This window comes from Fundulus heteroclitus, unplaced genomic scaffold (assembly GCF_011125445.2).
Source record: "Fundulus heteroclitus isolate FHET01 unplaced genomic scaffold, MU-UCD_Fhet_4.1 scaffold_53, whole genome shotgun sequence".
Classification (NCBI taxonomy): Eukaryota; Metazoa; Chordata; class Actinopteri; order Cyprinodontiformes; family Fundulidae; genus Fundulus; species Fundulus heteroclitus.
Genome location: NW_023396956.1, coordinates 2,101,746 through 2,122,095, shown reverse-complemented (window position 1 = coordinate 2,122,095; position 20,350 = coordinate 2,101,746). Strand labels below are relative to the sequence as shown.

At 38.9% G+C, this 20,350-nt stretch overlaps 1 protein-coding gene across 2 annotated transcripts; it reads left to right on the top strand.

Moving 5' to 3' along the window:
• Positions 1–830: 830 nt before the first annotated feature.
• On the top strand, positions 831–17,838 carry il10rb (interleukin 10 receptor, beta). 2 transcript variants are annotated; one of them, XM_036132658.1, is made up of 8 exons: positions 831–1,041; positions 7,599–7,728; positions 9,971–10,155; positions 11,178–11,338; positions 13,666–13,816; positions 15,286–15,443; positions 15,533–15,687; positions 17,230–17,838. In XM_036132658.1, exons 1-8 carry the CDS (start codon positions 987–989, stop codon positions 17,447–17,449), a joined length of 1,215 nt encoding a protein of 404 aa, XP_035988551.1. In that variant the 5' UTR covers positions 831–986; the 3' UTR covers positions 17,450–17,838. The 2 variants fall into 2 exon arrangements, with proteins under 2 accessions (XP_035988551.1, XP_035988550.1); XM_036132657.1 differs by having other exon boundaries at positions 17,224–17,838.
• The last annotated feature ends 2,512 nt before the right edge of the window (positions 17,839–20,350 follow it).

Here is a 20,350-nt window from a genome sequence, read left to right as displayed (position 1 = left end):
TTTATCATAACATTATCACTTTTGTGTTTGTTTGTTTATTTTTACTTGATTGACCTAGGACTTTTTTTCCTCATATTATTAATTTTACCTCTTTATTACTCACCCAAAAAGTGTGTTCCTAAAGGTTCACATGTGACACGGTTTTATGAAATAATGAAGACCACAATGTTTAGATTTAACAAATTTATCCTTATATTCATAAACACATACACACAAATATATACATACATATATATATACATACATACATACATATATATATATATATATATATATATATATATATATATATATATATATATATATATATATATATATATATATATATATATATATATATATATATATATATATATATATTTTTTTTTTTTTTTTTTTTTTTTTTTTTTGTTCTCTATGTGTGTGTGTGTGTGTGTGTGTGTGTGTGTGTGTGTGTGGTGTGTGTGTGTGTGTTTATTGCAGCACAGGAATGAGGCATCTTCTCTGGTCCACGTTCACAATAACAGAACTCAACTTTTTTCTGCCACATACAATATGGCGGTGACGTTGCGGTGCGAACCTGCGCCCCATGACGCGTCTACGTATATATGTCTGTGTCTTAAACCACCTGTCTTTCTGTTAAAAGTGTGCACAGTACTGTCATTTAGCCATGTTGCATGACAGATTGACATAAATCTTTGTATTTTACAGTTTTATCATTTATAAAACTTAAAACAAGAAAGAGACAAAAAAACTGAAAAGAATTTTATTCTTTTCGAAATAAAACATATGGTATTGGGAGTGATGCCAGTACGAACCGCTAGGGGGCGTAAATGCCACCAAAACTCCTCAGCATCGGCTCCGGAAAGAAGAAGAAACGCAGGCAGCAGAGCAGAAATTCAAAGTCGGTCCTTCGGGCAGGACTGGACCGAGTCGTTTCCCCCCGAACCAGCAAAATGACGACTTAACTGGCATTTTAAAGCGGTGTATGCGGTAAAACGTCGACCATGTTCACCGTGGGCCACCTCGGCCTTCTGTTCGTGTGCCTTCATTGCAGCGCCGGTGAGTATTTCCATGCTAACACCTCTGAGCTAACATCGGTCTGACACCGACTGAAATTTTCTTAATATCTGTTTTTAATCTAATGCAGTATCTTATTATGGCAAACCAGTGAGGCCGAATTATTTATAACTGCTTTATTTTACCAAATCATTAATAAATATTCACATTGGCTTTGCACAGGTGTTATTTTTTAACTGATAAAGATTAAAATCGGTTTGGTTTAATAGGACTTTGGTGCGCTGAGTTAAAGGAAACAGAAAGTGTTTTTGTTCAGTGACGCTGCTGATCTACTAACAAAATGAAAAAAAAGCGTAATGTTTTAAGCAATTTAATTAAATATGGGCTTGTTTTGTAGTTTCACACCGTGTGGCATATTGTAGTAAAAGTAGCAGTAAGTTAAGCATTTATCTAGTAAAGGGGATAAAATAAACCTAAAAAGTCCACAGTCGTTTCCGAACCTATCCGAGCTTTTCTCGAACCGTCTCCAGTAAGATCCGATGACTGTGATTCTGCTGAAAGGCCAGTTATTAAAAAAATAAAAAGTTCCCCAAAAGAAAACACTTAGATGGGGAACCAGGTGGATTTTCTGCGGTTAATCTTTAGAAATCAGCGCAGCTGCTGGTTTATATTTGGTCTTTTCTTTTTTCTTTTTTCTTTTTTGGAGACTGCCCCGGACATTCCTCATTGGCTCTTAATAACTTTGGCTTATACTGATGAACCAACTAATCTTTTAAGTTGTAGATATAATTAGGGCTGAACGATTTTGGAAAATAATCTAATTGCGATTTAATGTGATTTTTTTTCCAGTTTAATTTATCATGTCTTTTTAAACATATACAAACAACAAATCATTTTGTTTCCTTGCTTGACAGATTAGGTGCTAAAAGACCCGCAGCATCTAAACTCAGAGCAGAAATCATTTATTTCAACCAAAATTGCAATTTTGACTTTTTTCTGCATTAACCACAAGCAACAAAAATGGCGTCTAAATAAAGATGTTTGTAAACAAGGACTATTTAAAACAAGAACTTTTAATGTTTCTATAAATCAGAATATTATTCAAGAGAACAGCTTTTAGTTGATTTGGACATCAATCCTGGTTGAACATAAAGTGCAACCAACAAGCAAGTCTATGTATTAAACTGATTGACCTGTACTTAATGCTATGTATCATTATATAAACTCTAAAACAAGTAATAAAATTAGATTATCTCACTGCTGCAACTCTCTTCCCTTCCATGTGGAGGCAAACCCACTTTAAACATTTTACCAACACCTAAAGGACGCGTCTAATTCCCTAATTGTTACATAGCCAAAAATTGCAGACCTCTGCGATTTGGAAATTGCATTTTTTTTTAAATTGCTATTATATTGAAAATGCGATTAATTGTTCAGCCCTAGATATAATACAATAATTACACATGCATTACTGTTTTTAATGGAATAATTGCATTAAAGGTACCAGTGACCTTGTTTCAGATCTATTCATGTTTACATACATTTAATTTAAATTACATTTACATACATTTTCATGACCCCTTTGACTCGGAAATTAGATGCTAAGGATTTAAGCTCCTCAGGAAGTGTCGTCGGTCAGTGCAATCGACTGATTTCATGGAGGAGGGAGTGGAAATGTTTTGTTGTCGTGTGCAATCTGAGTCTGTCTCATCAGAAATCTCATTATGGTGACAAACAGCATCTTGCTGTAGAAGAAAATGTGTCCGTCCTCTTGTTGCAAAGCTTGTCATGTTTTTCTTTTGTTTTAAAGTGTAGAATAGAAGTCTCTCCACGTGGCTTCACGTTTTATTTCTCCGTCCCCCCGCCTGTCTGTGTGACTCCGCCGTCCCACGCCTCACACCTTCACTCTCTGCAGAACGTCGTTGCATCGTTAAACTCAACGATGGTTTTCTTCCCATATGGAGCTCGTCGTTTTCAGGGATTTTCTGGCTTTAAAGCACAATCGTCTGTGAACGTTGGTGTTTTTTCTGTCGTTTAGCTCAACAACAAACAACAACAACAGAGAAGCGGGCGCGGGGCGGTTGTAGAAAGGAACACAACGTTAACGTGCGGTTGCAAAATGAAAGTTCAGAGTAGCAGGTTGAGTCAGAGCGCCTGCCTGTCACTTCTCTCCCTCGCCGTCATAAGCAGAAAACGTTCTGACTTCTACTCTGCTTGATTTTAGCAACAAAGTTTTTCCCCGAGAACGTGACCCAGCGTCTCGGTGAGATTTGCATAACTAGTAAAATGATTTAGTCATTTTCCAGCGAATAAAACCCTTGGGACTGTTCGTGAAAGACTCGTGCACAGAATCAGTACTTAGAGTTAGTTTCTGTTAGGGCTGAACAATTAATCACATTTTCAATATAATCGCGATTTAAAAAAAACGCAATTTCCAAATCGCAGAGGTCTGCAATTTTTGGCTATGTAACAATTAGTGAATTAGACACGTCCATTAGGTGTTGGTAAAATGTTTAAAGTGGGTTTGCCTCCACATGGAAGGGAAGACAGTTGCAGCAGTGAGATAATCTAATTTTATTACTTGTTTTAGAGTTTATATAATCATACATAGCATTAAGTACAGGTCAATCAGTTTAATACATAGACTTGCTTGTTGGTTGCACTTTATGTTCAACAAGGATTGATGTCCAAATCAACTAAAAGCTGTTCTCTTGAATAATATTCTGATTAATAGAAACATTAAAAGTTCTTGTTTTAAATAGTCCTTGTTTACAAACATCTTTATTTAGAGGCCATTTTTGTTGCTTGTGGTTAATGCAGAGAAAAGTCGAAATTGCAATTTTGGTTGAAATATATTGTAGGCAGAACGCAATCATTTCTGCTCTGAGTTTAGATGCTGCGGGTGTTTTAGCAACTAATCTGCACAGCGAGGAAACAAAATGATTTGTTGTTTGTATATGTTTAAAAAGACATGATAAATTAAGCTGGGGGGAAAAAATCGCATTAAATCGCAATATTAAGAAAAAAAAATCGCAATCAGATTATTTTCCAAAATCGTTCAGCCCTAGTTTCTGTTGAACTTTGTGCAGCGTGCGGCCGCCATTAGCAGCGTTTGTACCCCGCCGCGTCGCTGCAAACAGAGAGACGACTGTTTTAAGCAGCTGTTATGTAAAGCTCAGAGTTATATATATATTTATAAATGTTTCCCTGGAGGCTTTTATTTGCATTTTCGTCTTCATCTTCTCTACGGATGCTTCTAACAAAGCCGTCTGAGCCGTAATGTCCAGACAGCCGGTGGAGACAGGTTCACGATAACTTCTCCCCCCGGTTTGGTTTTTAAAAGCTAAAAAAAGGCCAAAATGCAGCAAAAATGTCACGTCTGATTGTCTCCTGCAGATGTCTTCAGAGAAGAAGAGCGTTTTTAAAGCCGCCCGTCCTAAAATGTGGAAACCATTCAAAGCACTGATCATTTATAGGAAGGCTGAGCAGCCCAGGCGTGTTCACATAAAGATCGTCCCGCTGCCTCTTTAACGACCGCTTTAGTCCTAAATTAATTGGCTAACGACGGATGAGTCAAGGAGTCTGAATGTTTCCAGGATTCACTGATCGCCCCGGAGCATCTGAATGTTTCCTGGAAACAGAAGACTGGAGTCAGAGAGGGGAAAACCTAAACGAGGAACCGGCTCCACGAGGAAACCCTGGCAGGCCCAGGGAGGCAGGAAGGTCAACCGGGTCTCTCTGTTGACCGCGGGTCGGACAGGTGCGCACCTGGAAAGGAGCCCACAGCGTCCTGAGTGGGAGGGGGAGACGGCGTGATCGCAGCAAACCAGAACCACGTGTGGGTTTCTCTTTTTTTGTAAATTAGGGAAAGCGTGTGAAACGCAGCGGTGTGGTTGCTTCAGGCCTCCGAGGGGACCGGAGCCGCAGAAGAAAAACAGGAAGTGCACCGAGACGGGTCGGGGCTTGTTGCCGTGCCGACAGACTCCTTTGAGCATGGCGTTGGGCAGGTTGCGCAATCTCGGTTTCAGTGTGAGTCAGTTCCTCACATGACTGCAGCCGAGGTTTTCAGCTCCTCGCCGCAGAACGTCCTGAACCCAGAACCAGAGTCCAGAGTTTGTCTCAGCGCTGGACGGTAATTCAGTGACTATTTATACATCAATGCTGGAAGAAAGGGGCATAAAAAGCTCAGTAGAATAACAGTTTTCCTTCCTTTTGGTAATTTTAGACCACAAAGGTCTCCTCCTTAAGAGATGGGTTAAATTTCCTCTCTGTGGGACTATTTTGTTTTAATTCTGAAAGGCTTTTAAAGGTCAGCCTCGTTTCATTTTATTACACATTTCAAAGCTTCATTTATTCTTTTATCTGTTGGCATTTTTTATGGTTTGGCTGTAAATCATTCAGGCTGTTGCAAAGAGCTTTACAGCTAAATAAACATAACGAGCATTTTAGTAATATTGCATCATTACATCCTCCCAACCAATCACAACGCAGACCCAGGAAGCTCCGCCCCCATCAGAGTTCAGACAGCTCGCGTTGTTTTTCATTTTTAAAAACAAAATCAGTTTTGGTAAAAAGTTGAGTTTGACTTCAGTGTTTGTGTCTGTATCTAAAAAAATAAGTTAAGCAACAGCATAAAATGACCAGAGCTGCACTTAAAATACATGTTTTTAATTTATTGTTAAGTATCGATAAGGAAATAATATGATTTAAACTTTATGTCTACACTCTGTGCATACAAAATGACTAATAAAATTGTTCAGTTTGTCATCAGCATCTGGGTTAAGGTGATGCGGGTGCAAAATTTCAGCGTTTTTGCAGAAACCAGGTCAGCGGTAAACAGAGGAGGTCATCTGGGGCCTTTAAGACGTCTGCTTATGATCACGATGTTTTACATGCACCACCGTCTGCTGCACCAGCGTCTGCTGCATCCTGTTGGTTTCCTGAAGCGGCTCAGACGTAGAATCGTAGTTCTGAATATAACATTTGAGCTGGTGCAGGTGTGTAGGCTCACCTGTGAGCCAGGTGAGCCTCAATCACCCTCACTAACGTGTTCACAACCTGGACCTCGTGCTCTTTTTGTTACATCCATCCATCGTTTGATCTCAGTTTTACCTGTTTCAATGCTACAGGTAACGATTATTTTAATACGCGATTTATCTATCAGTTATTTTTACCATTAATCGATGCGTCGGACACCAATAAAAGTTTTATTTCCACTTTTTTTTTTTTCCAGAATAGAGCATTTAGACTTATAGCTAATAAGGGCACAAAAAACAATATTATTGTTCTGTTACAATAATATTGGGTGACACATATTTTTGCTTCAAATAAAGAAGTTTATGTTGACTAGTCAATCATTTAATAGTCAATGTTATGAACAGGATTTAACACAAAGAAGCGAAGCTGTAAAACTGGGGGAGATAATTAGGAATAACGAAGCAACCAGAGCAGAAACTGATAGTCAGATAAACCAGCAGCTCATTTATGGAAATCCTTCATGCTGCATTTCTCCTGTTTTACCTCCAACAACGTTTATTCTACAAGTTTCTCTAATTTATCTTCAAAGGGTCAAACAGGATGTTAGAGAATTAATCCTTTTTTATTAATTCATTTTAATGGAGTCCTTTATGGATGTTTATGTCTCATTTTTCTGTTTTTAATTCAGCTCTGCCTCTTATTCTGAGTTTCTCACCAACATTTAATCATTGTTACACAACAACAGTAAAGATTCATGAACAGTTAGTTCAGAGTCCTGCTTAGGGCTGAACAATTAATCGCATTTTCAATGTAATTGTGATTTAAAATAACGTCTGCAATTTTTGGCTATGTAACAATTAGGGAATTAGACGCGTCCATTAGGTGTTGGTAAAATGTTTAAAGTGGGTTTGCCTCCACATGGAAGGGAAGACAGTTGCAGCAGTGAGATAATCTAATTTTATTACTTGTTTTAGAGTTTATATAATCATACATAGCATTAAGTACAGGCCAATCAGTTTAATACATAGACTTGTTTGTTGGTTGGACTTTATGTTCAACAAGGATTGATGTCCAAATCAACTAAAAGCTGTTCTCTTGAATAATATTCTGATTAATAGAAACATTAAAAGTTCTTGTTTAAAATAGTCCTTGTTTACAAACATCTTTATTTAGAGGCCATTTTTGTTGCTTGTGGTTAATGCAGAGAAAAGTCAAAATTGCAATTTTGGTTGAAATATATCGTAGGCAGAACGCAATAATTTCTGCTCTGAGTTTAGACGCTGTGGGTCTTTAAGCAACTAATCCACATGGCGAGGAAACAAATTGATTTGTGGTTTGTATATATTTTGAAACGCATGATAAATTAAACTGGAAAAAAAATCGTATTAAATCACAATATTAAGAAAAAAAATCGCAATTAGATTATTTTACAAAATCGTTCAGCCCTAGTCCTGCTGCTCTCTCCCATTCAGTACCTTCACTCAGACTCTGTCAGCAAATTAAAACCTAAAGCTTAAGGGGGGGGGGGGGGGAATGATCCTAATTTCCCTCAGAGGTTCTCCAGCGTTGGTTCCTGGTTCTCGCACCGCCGTCTGATCTCATTCGGTCCGTTTCTGTTGCAGCCGACGCGGCGCTGAACCCCCCCCACGACCTCAACGTCATCGCTCTGAACACCAACTACACTCTGACCTGGGACTGGGACCAGAACCATGCAGGACCCGACCCGGTCACCTTCACTGTGCGCTGTGCCGGGTGAGTTCTCTGATCCTTTTACTCTGCAAGTTCTGCAAAGCCGGCGTGTCGGAGCAGTAATGCATGTAAGCGTTGCAGCACAGCGGGTCTGTTGGACCGGAACCACAGACGCCTGCTTCCACATGGGGGACAAATATGAAGAAAATCTAATATCACAATATCTTTGGGCTATATCACAATACACGTTATATATCACGATTAGGGATGGGTATTGCCAAAGAAGTCATGATTCGATTCGATTCGAATCACAATGCATCACGATACTTGAATTATTGCGATGTATCGCGATGCATTGTGATAATTTCACTGAACACTGTTAGAAAAAATTACAGCCATTATCAGTGGCTGACTGGCTGTGTATGGATAGTGTCTTCAATTGATACTTAACTGAAAGCAACTGAATTCATCTATAGCTGTATTTATTGAAATGACTTTTGGAGGTATTGCCATGAAAACACATATTACTGTTACTGGACACAAATATTATTATTATTATTATTATTATTATTATTGGACTGGACACACTGACAAAAAGTGCTTAGGATTTATAAAACTTAAAATAACAAAATAAGGACGTCTTCAACTACGGAAAACAAGTCCAGTTGCTTTGTTTTTTACTTTTTTTTTTTTTTTTTTTTTTTTTTTTGGAACAAAATAAGGCCTCTTACATGGCCTCACTGGTCCTTTAAACCAATGAAATTGTATTCCACTTGTTTTTGGCTGATGTTCGCCAACCATTCATGCAATTTTATTTATTAATTTTTTTAAAATTAATAATCAATACTTGGTGTCAAGAATCGATGCAGTAGATTGCGAAAATTAGAATCACGATGCAACGTCATGACGATTATTTTGCCCACCCCTAATCACGATATGTTCAAACAACCTTGAATACCTATGTTTTTTTTGCCACATAGTGCCTAAAGTTGCATTGGTATATCTCGTATTAACGTGTTATATATATATATATATATATATATATATATATATATATATATATATATATATATATATATATATATATATATATATATATATATATATATATATATATATATAAAAATAAAATTAGGGCTGGGTATCATCTAGGATGAGCCAATTCGATACGATTCTCGATACATAGCTCAGCTTGATTTGATTCCAATATCGATATTTATTACTTTGAATTAATGCTCAGTAATTCAATCACCAAAATCAGCCAAATATTATGTTTATGTTCTATTTATTGATCACAGACATATTAACAGGAAAATAAAGTGCATTTGCTTCAATGCATTTAACGTGTCACAGAAACCAAAAATGTGCCCAAACATCTGATTTTAGGGACAAAGGAGCTTCTAAAATCCTGTCGGCCGTTCCACAAATTCGTCTCACTTGCTCTCCTTCGCTGTGAACTGTAATGGTTGCGCTGTAATAACGCCCCCTAGAGGTTGGGAGGTTATATCGATATTGAAAGCCAGAATATCGATATTAAATCGTTTTTAAAAATATCGATTTTAATCTTTATATCGATTTTTATGCACAGCCCTAATATAATATATATATATATATATATAGATATATATATCTATATAGATATATATATATATATATATATATATATATATATATATATATAATATATATATATATATATATATATATATATATATTGAAAACTTGATTGCAAAGTTAAAAAGGAATTAAAAATGTTATATTTTTAGTTTTATTTTATTTTAACCACAGCTGCACATAGAAGCTTTTCACAAATTACAATATTGTCACATTAAAGCTCTTTCATGGTCAACGCTGGACCTTAAAAACAGAACATCCCAGCGGCCAAAAGGAACACCAAGGAAAAATCTGACACAAAATAAACCTGAATTAAAAGGTGCTGTTTTGTGCTTAAGACATAAAATAATGTAAATGTGACAATTCCAAAAACAAAAGCTTGTATAGTGACTATAAAATTAACTGACCAGTCGCAGCTACACATTCAGAGCGTCTCAAAAATATTTCCGTTGCTCTTTAGGAGCTGGGAAATTTTAAACAAACATTTTTTTTTTTCTGTCATATGGGATTTAGCAAAAGAAGACGCCAGTTTCATCAGTTTTACGGCTGGTTTAATCCAACGTTGTCGTGCTTCTACGGTCCTGCGTTTAGGATCGGCTCGTTAGAGAGGCTCGTTTATTGGTCGGCGTGTTTTTAGAGGTTCTGCAGCGCGGAGCGGCGAGTTCTCATGCTGCTTCTCTGCTCTCCCCAGGCATCACCAGCTGAACAGGAAGAAGCCCAGGTGGACCACGGCGTGCGCGGAGACCGCCGGCCGCTCCTGTGACCTCACCGGGCTGGAGCTGCTCTACCTGGGCATGTACGTGCTCCAGGTACGGACCAACCTGAACACCAGCCACTCGGACTGGACGTCTAAGACCTTCTGTCCAGATAAAGAAGGTAAGAGGCAGAAATTACGTTAAAAAAAATCATTATTTATGCTAAGACGCTTTTTACTGCTCACCGCTTTGGCTTCATTCGCCTTAATGGACGCCGCTGCGGTTTCTTCCTCGTTAAGCAATCGTTTTCTGGTCTGGCCCCGCCCACAATAACGGATCGATATCTTCAGTCGCTGAACTATATTATTAATGGACGATCTCGGCTTCGCTCTCATAATTTCCTCTGAGGTTAGCTGGGGATCACTGGGAAGTCTGGAGGGTTTTAAAACGACCGTTTAGCCTCCGCTGGTCGATGGGCAGCAGCACTGCAAAAAGAGAACTAAAAGTAAGTAAAATTCTCTTGAAATTAGTGTATTTTTCCTTGATTTGAGCAAATAAATAACACTACCTGCCAATGGAATAAGATTTTTTCCACTTAAAATGGGAACAATTCAACTCCATCATCTTATTTCAGGTGCAGGATATCTAATTATCTTATTTTATTCTATTGGCAAGTAGTCTTGTTTATTTGCTCAAATCAAGGAAAAATACACTAATTTAAAGAAGATTTTATGTACTTTTAGTTCCCTTTGTGCAGTGAGCGGATGCTTCCCTGCACTGCAAAAACAAAACTAAAACTAAGTCAAATTTTCTTGAAATCAGTGTATTTGTCCTTGATTTAAGCACGTAAATAAGATGGTTTGCCAATGGAATGAGATTTTTGTGCTTAAAATAGAACAACTCATCTCTATTATCTTATTTCAGGTGCTGTATATCTAATTATCTTAGTTTGGGGGTCAAAATACTTACTCCATCGGCAGATAATCTTATTTACCTGCTCAAATCAAAGACAAATACACTAATTTGTAGAATATTTGACATGATTTTAGTTCCGTTTTTGCAGTGTGGAGGTATTGCTGATGTCTCCTCTGTTTCCTGTGGCGTTGCAAACGTGTGATGGTGCCACATAACTCTGCAGGATCGCCTTTTTTTTTATTTTCCTTTTAACCTTCTGCGTTTTCATCTCTCTTCCTCTCCTTCCAGCTGCCATCGGACCTCCGTCCAAAGTTCGCCTCGGCGTCGCCGGCAGCAGTCTGGACGTTTTCATCAGCGACCCTCAGAGCAGCTCCAACAGCTCCATGAGGGAGATGATTTCTGACCTGTACTTCCAGGTCCGCTACTGGGAGCAGCGTGCAGACGGGGAGGTGGGTTGAAGCGTGATCTCTGATTCTCTCTGCGTACCATAAATCCCCCCAGCCGCTGCCCGCAGTCACCAGGAGAGCAACCTGAGCCTCTTTGGTGCTTCTGCACGACGTTTCAGCTGCACAGGTGCTTCCTGCCACGCGTGACAGACTACAGAAGAGCTCGCGCTGGCATTGCTTCCTGCGATAAAGCTGCAGGAAGCGCCGCGCCGCTTCCTTTGCTGCAAACAGGTCGTCTTTAAAGTGCCGTTTAGGAACTGAAGAGATGAAACCATGAACGGCAGAATGGTTGTTCTTTGATTTTAACTTTCAAATTTACAGCTGGACAAGCCGGCCAAAAAATCTGAACCTGTCAATTTTGCTTAATTGTCTTCAATCCATTATTATTATTATTATTATTATTATTATTATTATTATTATTATTATTATTATTATTATTATTACAGGGTGCTTGCGCAAGTCTTGAAAGTCTTAATAAGTCTTGAATTTTGTGTGAAAGTCTTAATAAAGTATGGGGGAAAAAAATGTGTGGTAGAATTTTACAGTATGCTCAAAGGCATTGTGGAATGAGAAATAGGAAGGTAGGCTATAAAACTATAATTTTACTAACTGGTCACGTTCTGTATCAGCCTAATGGAATCAAACACTTGTTTGATGTGAAATTCATGTACTTGTGTGATTTTCATGTTTTGAAACGTTTTCATCAGTAAAAGCATAATTTACTGTGAATAATGCATTTGTTCATTGAGTACTAGCCTATAAAAATGAACATTTCTAATAAACAGTTTGTACAATCTCAGCCAATGAAGTAGGCAGTAGGCACACAAGTATACAAGTACATAAAGTTAAGTTCTTGGGGGAAAAAATATCAGTTTTAAAAAAGTCTGGAATTTTAATATGGAAAAAGAGCAAGCACCCTGTTATTATTATTATTACAGGGTTCCCACGGGTCCTTGAAATCCTTGAAAGTTTGTGAATCAGAAAAAATAAATTCAAGGCCCTTGAAAGTTCTTGAAAACAGCCAAAAAAACACCTTGTCCTTGAAAGTCCTTGAATTTTTTTTGTGGGGTTGAAAGTTCACACGGATGACGACTCGTGTCATTATTTTACTACCACACAATCTTTTAAAATTATGTTGATTCCGCAGACTTTTAATTTGCAAAAGTACGTTCGCTCTTCTTCGTTAGTTGCTAGGCTACGGTTTAGGCCTACAAGCGTCCAATAGGTTACATTTACGCAGTGTTGCCAACTCAGCAACTTTTCAGAGTCAAAGTCAAAAACTAGCTTAATCAAAGATGAAAGTAAGTGAAACAAATTGATATAATTCTGAACATCTCAATGTTTCCATAAATTCCATGAAGCGGTAGGCTAATGTACATCTTATATGTAATGTAGTATGTCATAGCCATGTACTGTGGATATAAATGTAGGCTATGAATATGATCAATATCAATGTAGGCTATAAATTAAGTCCACTTTCTTGCATTGCTTCTGACCCAACAACTTCTATGCCGTTTAGTCTTTTATTGAATTTGCATTTTATTAAAACATGATAACCTATTCAGCGGTCACAGTAGGTGAATGCCGCCACGTGTGGTCCTTGAATTTGAGGAAATTGGTCCTGGAAAGTCCTTGAAAGGCCCTTGAATTTGATGTTCACCAAGGTGTGGGAACCCTGTATTATTATTATTATTATTATTATTATTATTATTATTATTATTATTATTATTATTATTATTATTATCTTAGTGAAAGTCCATCAGAACAAAACTTTTAGGGGTCAAAATGCTCTTTTCCATGATCAGATAAAATTATTTACCTGCTCAGTTTGAGGACAAACGCTCTAATTTCCCTCTGTGCACAGCCAGCCTCTTAATCCTCTGGTGGCTTCTTCGTCTCCCGGGACGCTCGTCCATCTTTTGTCTTCTGGACGTCTAACTGCGGTTACAGGGTCCGAAACTACTTTCTATGTTAGAGAAGACGGAGCAGAGACACAAACTACGTCGTGTGCGTTTGCTAACAACTAGCGCTTAGCTCATGCTAGTTACGTAGCCGGATTACGCGGAGATATTTAGGTCAGTCAGAATTAATATTTAAAAAATACGCTTGGCCGGTTGATTCTTACATCTACCGGACTCTGTGTGGTTTTTGTCGGACGTAGCATAGCATTAAAAACAATTTTTTTTTCCTTTTTATGTAATGTTCTCTGATAAACAGTTTTCTCATTGGCTGTAAGCCCGGATCATTAAAATTACCATGAATAAAAACTGAATCCATACCTCTGTTTAAGCGTTCTGCCCTTTGATTGATTCCTCCTCCTCGTCGTTCAGGTGGAGAAGCCGCCGTTGACCGCCAAGGGCAACATGGTGACCCTGTCGGACCTCACGCCCTGGACCCTGTACTGCGTGGAGGTCCAGTCCCGCTACGACTTCTACAACAAGAGCAGCAGCTTCACCCAGCCGCTCTGCGTCAAGACCGAAGGTAACGGCGCCTAATCACGATACACATCATCATCAAGGCTCTTTCCAAAGTCAGACTCCATCAGATCCTCCAGGTTGGTGAGAAAGTTTCCTCTCTAAGGAAACCCAGCAGGTTGCATCAAGTCTCTCCAAGCAGCATTCACTCCTCCTGAAAGAGCGTAGAGCCACAGTGGACAGTCGTCTGCATTGTTGATGGCTTTGCAGCAATCCCTCATACTGAGCATGCATGAAGCGACAGTGGAGAGGAAAACTCCCCTTTAACAGGGAGGAGAACCTCCAGCAGAACCAGAACCAGGCTCAGTGTGAACGCTCATCTGCCTCCACCCACTGGGGCTTAGAGAAGACAGAGCAGAGACACAGAAAGCTCAGAAGCTCACATTGACCCAGGAGTACTTTCTATGGTAGAGAAGACAGAGCAGAGACACAGAAAGCACAGAAGCTCACATTGACCCAGGAGTACTTTCTATGGTAGAGAAGACAGAGCAGAGACACAGAAAGCACAGAAGCTCACATTGACCCAGGAGTACTTTCTATGGTAGAGAAGACAGAGCAGAGACACAGAAAGCTCAGAAGCTCACATTGACCCAGGAGTACTTTCTATGGTAGAGAAGACAGAGCAGAGACACAGAAAGCACAGAAGCTCACATTGACCCAGGAGTACTTTCTATGGTAGAGAAGACAGAGCAGAGACACAGAAAGCTCAGAAGCTCACATTGACCCAGGAGTACTTTCTATGTTGGATGGTAATCCATCGCTGTGTTTGTCCTAGGGCTGGGCGATAAATCGATTTAATCGATTAATTGGAATTTACAATTCTTTAAGATTTCATTTTTGGAAAATCTGGATTTTATTTTGCCAATACACTCATTGGGTTTCCATGAAGAGAACAGCATGTGATGCTGAATATATGTTTAGGCAAATATATTGTCAAAATATTGTTAAGTGGAAACTTTTTGTTTACATTAAAAGAGGTACTTCATTTACTTATTTACTTTTTTAACTTAGTTTGAAGTTCGCAAGTGCAGTGAAGCCTGTTCTTAGCTCAATGTGTAATACCACTAGCAGCAAATGTTTTGTTATATTTTCATTGTTTATAATGACACGGCTGCCATCTTGTTTTACATGTTTTACATCTTGTTTTTAGTTGCACTTTGAATTCAGGTCAACGAAATGCTTGACATAAAAGGAAGGTTTAAAAATATTTTCTTTAATTTCTTTTTATGAAACAAAAAGGAGGAAAAAAATCGATTAATCGGATTTGGTATGATAAAATGGGAGATTTATTTTTTAATCCATATCGCCCAGCCCAAGTTTGTCCACTCTGAGGCGGTTCTTCGTGGAGAACAACCCGGAGCGGTCTGACGGCGAACAAAGTTCTGTGTCTTTTGTTTGCCGCTGTGTAAACACGGAGCAGAGCTGGCGCCTGGAACGTCCGGCTGTTGTCTGAAGTTCTTTTCTCTCCTGAAACAGGATTCATTCCCTGGTGGATGATCTTCCTGTACTTCCTGGGCTCCCTGCTGATCTGCTTCCTGCTGGTGCTGATCTTCATCTACGGCGGCCACCGGTGCTTCCAGCTCTGCAAAGAAACGCTGTGTCCTGGCGAGAAGCTGCCGCTGCAGTTAAGACAGGTGAGCCAGCCTTCGTTTACCACAGAAGAAGAAGTTTTACTCCTGGTTTCTCTCCTAACCTCCTCCTCCTCCGCTGCTCCTCCTCCCAGGACGACTCCGACTACCCGTGCCTCATCGTCTCTGAGTCTGAGTCGGATCTGTGCGATCTTGTAATCGTCTGCTCAGAGTCGGCCATCCAGAGGAATAACGCAGACCTAGCTGTGGACTCTGCAGCGCCCCTCATTGGCCTGGAGGAGGACAGCAGGTCAGTTGGTGTTGCATTCATTTCATGAAGCTCATTTTTCTTTGAAATCTAAAGTAAACGGTCCCTGTTAAAATATCTGAGACTTAATGGTGCCTTAAAAGTTTAACGACCTTAAAAACCACAAAAAAACGTTCGTACTAGGTCTTAAATGTCGTTTGACCTAAAGTAATTGGAGCAAGGAAGTAATTTTAGAACATTTTCCACCTTTTGATGTGACCTCTGATCTTTTTAAAACCCAAATAAGATACAAATGGAAATCTTTTATGGCAGAAAAATATAAAAATAGGCTTAAATAAGGTGGTTGCACATGTGTGCAGACCCTCATATAACTGGGCTTATGGTTAATAGCGTTCACCTGCTGTCACTGGAAGACTTGTTAAAAAAGTAAAGATGCTAAATAAAGTATAGAATATTAATTTGACTGTAGTGTACATACAGTAAATGTGGATTTAGCAACATTAGACATAATAGTAATTAAAATTTGCAGATTCTTGATTATTATTGCTTGAAATTTTACTTGATTTACAACCTGACTTTCCTCTAAGTCTCATTCTGGTCATTCATTACTTTATTTGAGCAGGTAAATAAGATAATCTGCCAATGGAATAAGATTTTTACACTTAAAATAGGAAGAACTCGTCTCCATCAAATTATTTCAAGTGCAGTATATCTAATTATCTTAAAATTACTCTTTCCATTGGCAGATAATCTTATTTACCAGCTCAAATAAAGGACAAATACACCAATTTCAGGAAGAATTTACATATTTTTGCGGTGTATTGCCAAAAATAAACGTTCACTCAGACGCGCAGACAGGAAGATGGGTCAAATGCTGCCTTGCTCACACTGCAAAAAGGAAACTAAAATTAAGTAATTTTTTCTCGAAATGAGTGCATTTTTTTCTTGATTTGAGCAGGTATATAAGATTATTTGCCAATGGCATAAGATTTTTGCACTTAAAGTAGGAACAACTCATCTCCATCATCATTTTTTAAGTGCATAATATCTAATTATCTTATTTTAGGGGTAGAACTACTAATCCCATTGGCAAATAGTCTTATTTACCTGCTCAAATCAATGAAAAATAGACTAATTTCTGGAAAATTTTACTTGCATTTAGTTCCCTTTTTGCAGTGCATAGACTCCGAGCCACATCAGAGCTGTTACACTGCAAAAATAGAACTAAAAATAAGAAAATATTGCTTGAAATGAGAGTATTTTACTTTGATTTGAGCAGGTAAATAACATTATTTGCCAGTGGAATAAGATTTTTGCACTTAAAATAGGAACAATTCATCTCCATCATCTTATTTCAAGTGCAGTATATCTAATTATCTTATTTTGGGGGTCAAAATACTCATCCCATTGGCAGATAATCTTATTTACCTGCTCAAATCAAGGACAAATACACTAACTTTAAGAACATTTTACTTATTTTTAGACCCGTTTTTGCAGTGCCCTGCTGTGATTTAGTCCTGCTCACCTGAAGCGGCTGCCTGGCGTCTTCTCAGACTAACTCTGAGCGTTTCTCTGCAGCGGCGGCGGCGGCAGGCACAGCCGGCACAACAGCAGCGGCAGCCGGGACTCTGGAGTTTACTCCGCGGGAGGAAACTCGGGCGCGCTGCCGCTCGGCGCCGCCTCGTCCTCCCCGGACGTGAGCCGCCTCCACGACTCGGAGAAGATGAAGATGCTGAGCATGAGCTCGGAGGTCAAGGTTCCCCCCGTGATCCCCGACGAGGGAGTGGTGGACATGGAGGTGTAGAGGAGGAAGAGGAGGCGGTGTTATCAGGAAACGATGAGTGACTGGAAGCTGGAGACGTCGGCCAGGCGGCGTCGTCTGGAGGCTTCAGACGGTCCTGGTCTGGATCGGACCTGCTGTCTTAGTCCATGCTGTGATTCATGTGTGACTCAGGGTGTGGGAACTTGTTTTTGAATCGTCACGTTGTTGTTGTTATGTTGCTCTGGCACTTCTTAAGAAGCATTAAAATATGAATATTGATCACTGAAGGCTTTCTGCAGAGAGAGGGTTTAAAAAAAGGGACGAATCCCTGCTTCAAACTGGCTTACAGCAAACATTTTACCGCACTGTGTCAAACTGTACAATGTGAGCTGCTCCTGTTCTTTCTAATAAACCAATCTTTGTCTGTATCACTGACCGACCCGCTGACTCTCCAGTATTTTACTCCAGGTAATTTAAGACATTTGGTGCTGTAGCAGACTGGATAGCTGCATTAGACTATATCGCATCGTTAAACATAAACCTCTTCATGTCATGGATATTAAGAAATCCATCTGAAAGAGGCGTCCTAATCACAAATTAAACTGGGAATAAATTCATCTGCCTGTGGTCCTGTCCGCCGTAGCGTTTTAACACAAGCAGCTAACCTAGCGTGGCGTTTTTGGACCGTGGGAGGAAGCTGGAGTACCTGGAGGAGAACCCAGAGCTGCACAAGGAGAATGCACAAACTCCATGCAGGGATTGGAACCCAGGACCTTATTGCTGCAAGGCAACAATTAAAATTCAGTTTTTTATTTTAACATATCCACATAGAATCTAAATGTTAATGTCTATGTTTCCCTTTATAGTCCCACAGAGAGGAAATGTGGTTCTGTTTAACCGGGTTTAGGGAGCAGTTTGCTGCACAGGCAGGAATCTACGGTCAAAGGTCTTGCTCAAGGACCTAGAGCAGGGGTGTCAAACTCATTTTGGTTTAGGGGCCGCATTCAGCTTAATCTGATCTCAAGAGGGCCACACGAGTAAACTCATTGCAAGATTAAATAGAACTAATAAATGTGGACTTGTTGATTTTTATATTAAATTAATATCACTTTTACACTATATATTATGAATAACCTCAGTGTTTTTAAGAAAAGTATGTGCAATTTCAACAATACTTTTACTTAGTTAAACATTTATTTAGGTGCATTATGCATAAGAACGGATAACAGTGATTAAAAACATTTATTCACATTTTTTGGATCTTAAAAACACTGTCCTGCATGACAAAATACATCACAGATAAAAATTAAGAAATTATTAAATTTTTTCCACACCTAAAGCTTAATCTACTGATTAAAACACAGCGCCCCTCGTGGATATTATAGGAACTGCATATTTTCAATTAAACGAAATACATGTTTTTTTCAATAATTGTTTTATCATTCTCTTCCTTTTATCTTGTCCACTTGTGAAAGTCAAATCTGATGAGCTCTTTGTGGCATCTTATTGCCACATTGCCAAACAGGACACTGGGAAAAAAAAAAATTATAATGATAATGCATTTAGCCAAAGGGCCGGATTAAATTGTTCGGTGGGCCGGATCCGGCCCGCGGGCCGTATGTTTGACACCCCTGACCTAGAGTAACAGCCTGGGTTTCAAACAGTCAACCTTCAGGGCCTCTCCAACCTCGAGGCCCCCCACTCCCAAGAATTAATTCATGAATGTTCAGATCCTGCTGAGGTTCAAGCCAAGAGTTTATTAACCTGAGAGAAAGTTTGATGGAGGGAAAAAAGCTGCTGACCTCGTTCCACCAGAGATGAAGAGCGCCTTGCTTTCAGAACCAACGCCACCAAGTTACCTTATATTACTTTGTGTGGAATGTTGTAAATATATATATAAAAAATGTGTGTATATCTGGAGCATGTAACAAAAGTAATTTCCCCTCTGGGATTATTAAAGTATTTCTGATTATGATTAATGGTAATTAAGTCTCAGGATTGCCACACTGGCTGAGAGGGTTCATAGGATGTCTATATTAAAACCTGGATTATTAAAGAACAGTAAATGTGGAGAGTATTATGGCTGGGCGATATGGATTAAAAATTAAATCTACGATTTTATCATACCAAATCCGATTAATCGATTTTTTTCCTCCTTTTTGTTTCATAAAAAGAAATTAAAGAAATTATTTTAAAACCTTGCTTTTATGTCAAGCATTATCAGGGAGTTGATCTGAATTCAAAGTGCAACTAAAAACAAGATGGCAGCCGTGCCATTATAAACAATGAAAATATAACAAAACATTTGCTGCTAGTGGTATTACACATTGAGCTAAGAACAGGCTTCACTGCACTTGTGAACTTCAAACTAAGTAATAAAAAAAAAGTTAATAAGTAAATGAAGTACCTCGTATTATGGTAAAAAAAAAAGTTTCTACTTAACAATATTTTGACAATAATTTTGCCTAAACATATATTTAGCATCACATGCTGTTCTCTTCATGGAAACCCGATGAGTGTATTGGCAAAATAAAATCCAGATTTTCCAAAAATGAAATCTTGAAGAATTGTAAATTCGAATTAATCGATTAAATCGATTTATCGCCCAGCCCTAGAGAGTAATGTGTTTTAACCTATATGCAGACTGCCTGTGAGGTCCAGTCAAAGAATTTCACGACCAGTCATTTAATAATAATTGAACTTTATTCATCTCACAATGGAGAAATTCACTTCTGCATCTTTGGGGAGCAGTGGGCTGCCACTGCAGCGCCTGGAGGTTAAGGGTCTTGCTCAGGGAGCCAGAATGGCAGCTTGTGGGAGTTGAACTCAGAACCTCAGGGACCAAAGCTCTGTGCTCTAACTACTAAGCCACCACTCTCCCAAGAATTATAACCCCCATGGAGGTCCGACTCATGGGACTCAGTGTGGGATCAATGGTGCCAG

Excerpts from the sequence above, each read along its gene's own strand:
- il10rb (XM_036132657.1), top strand. The coding sequence starts at position 987 with ATGTTCACCGTGGGCCACCTCGGCCTTCTGTTCGTGTGCCTTCATTGC. Across the intron at positions 13,817-15,285 it reads GCTCTGCGTCAAGACCGAAG|GATTCATTCCCTGGTGGATG; the intron begins GTAACGGCGCCT and ends CTCCTGAAACAG. Across the intron at positions 15,688-17,223 it reads GGCCTGGAGGAGGACAGCAG|CGGCGGCGGCGGCAGGCACA; the intron begins GTCAGTTGGTGT and ends GTTTCTCTGCAG.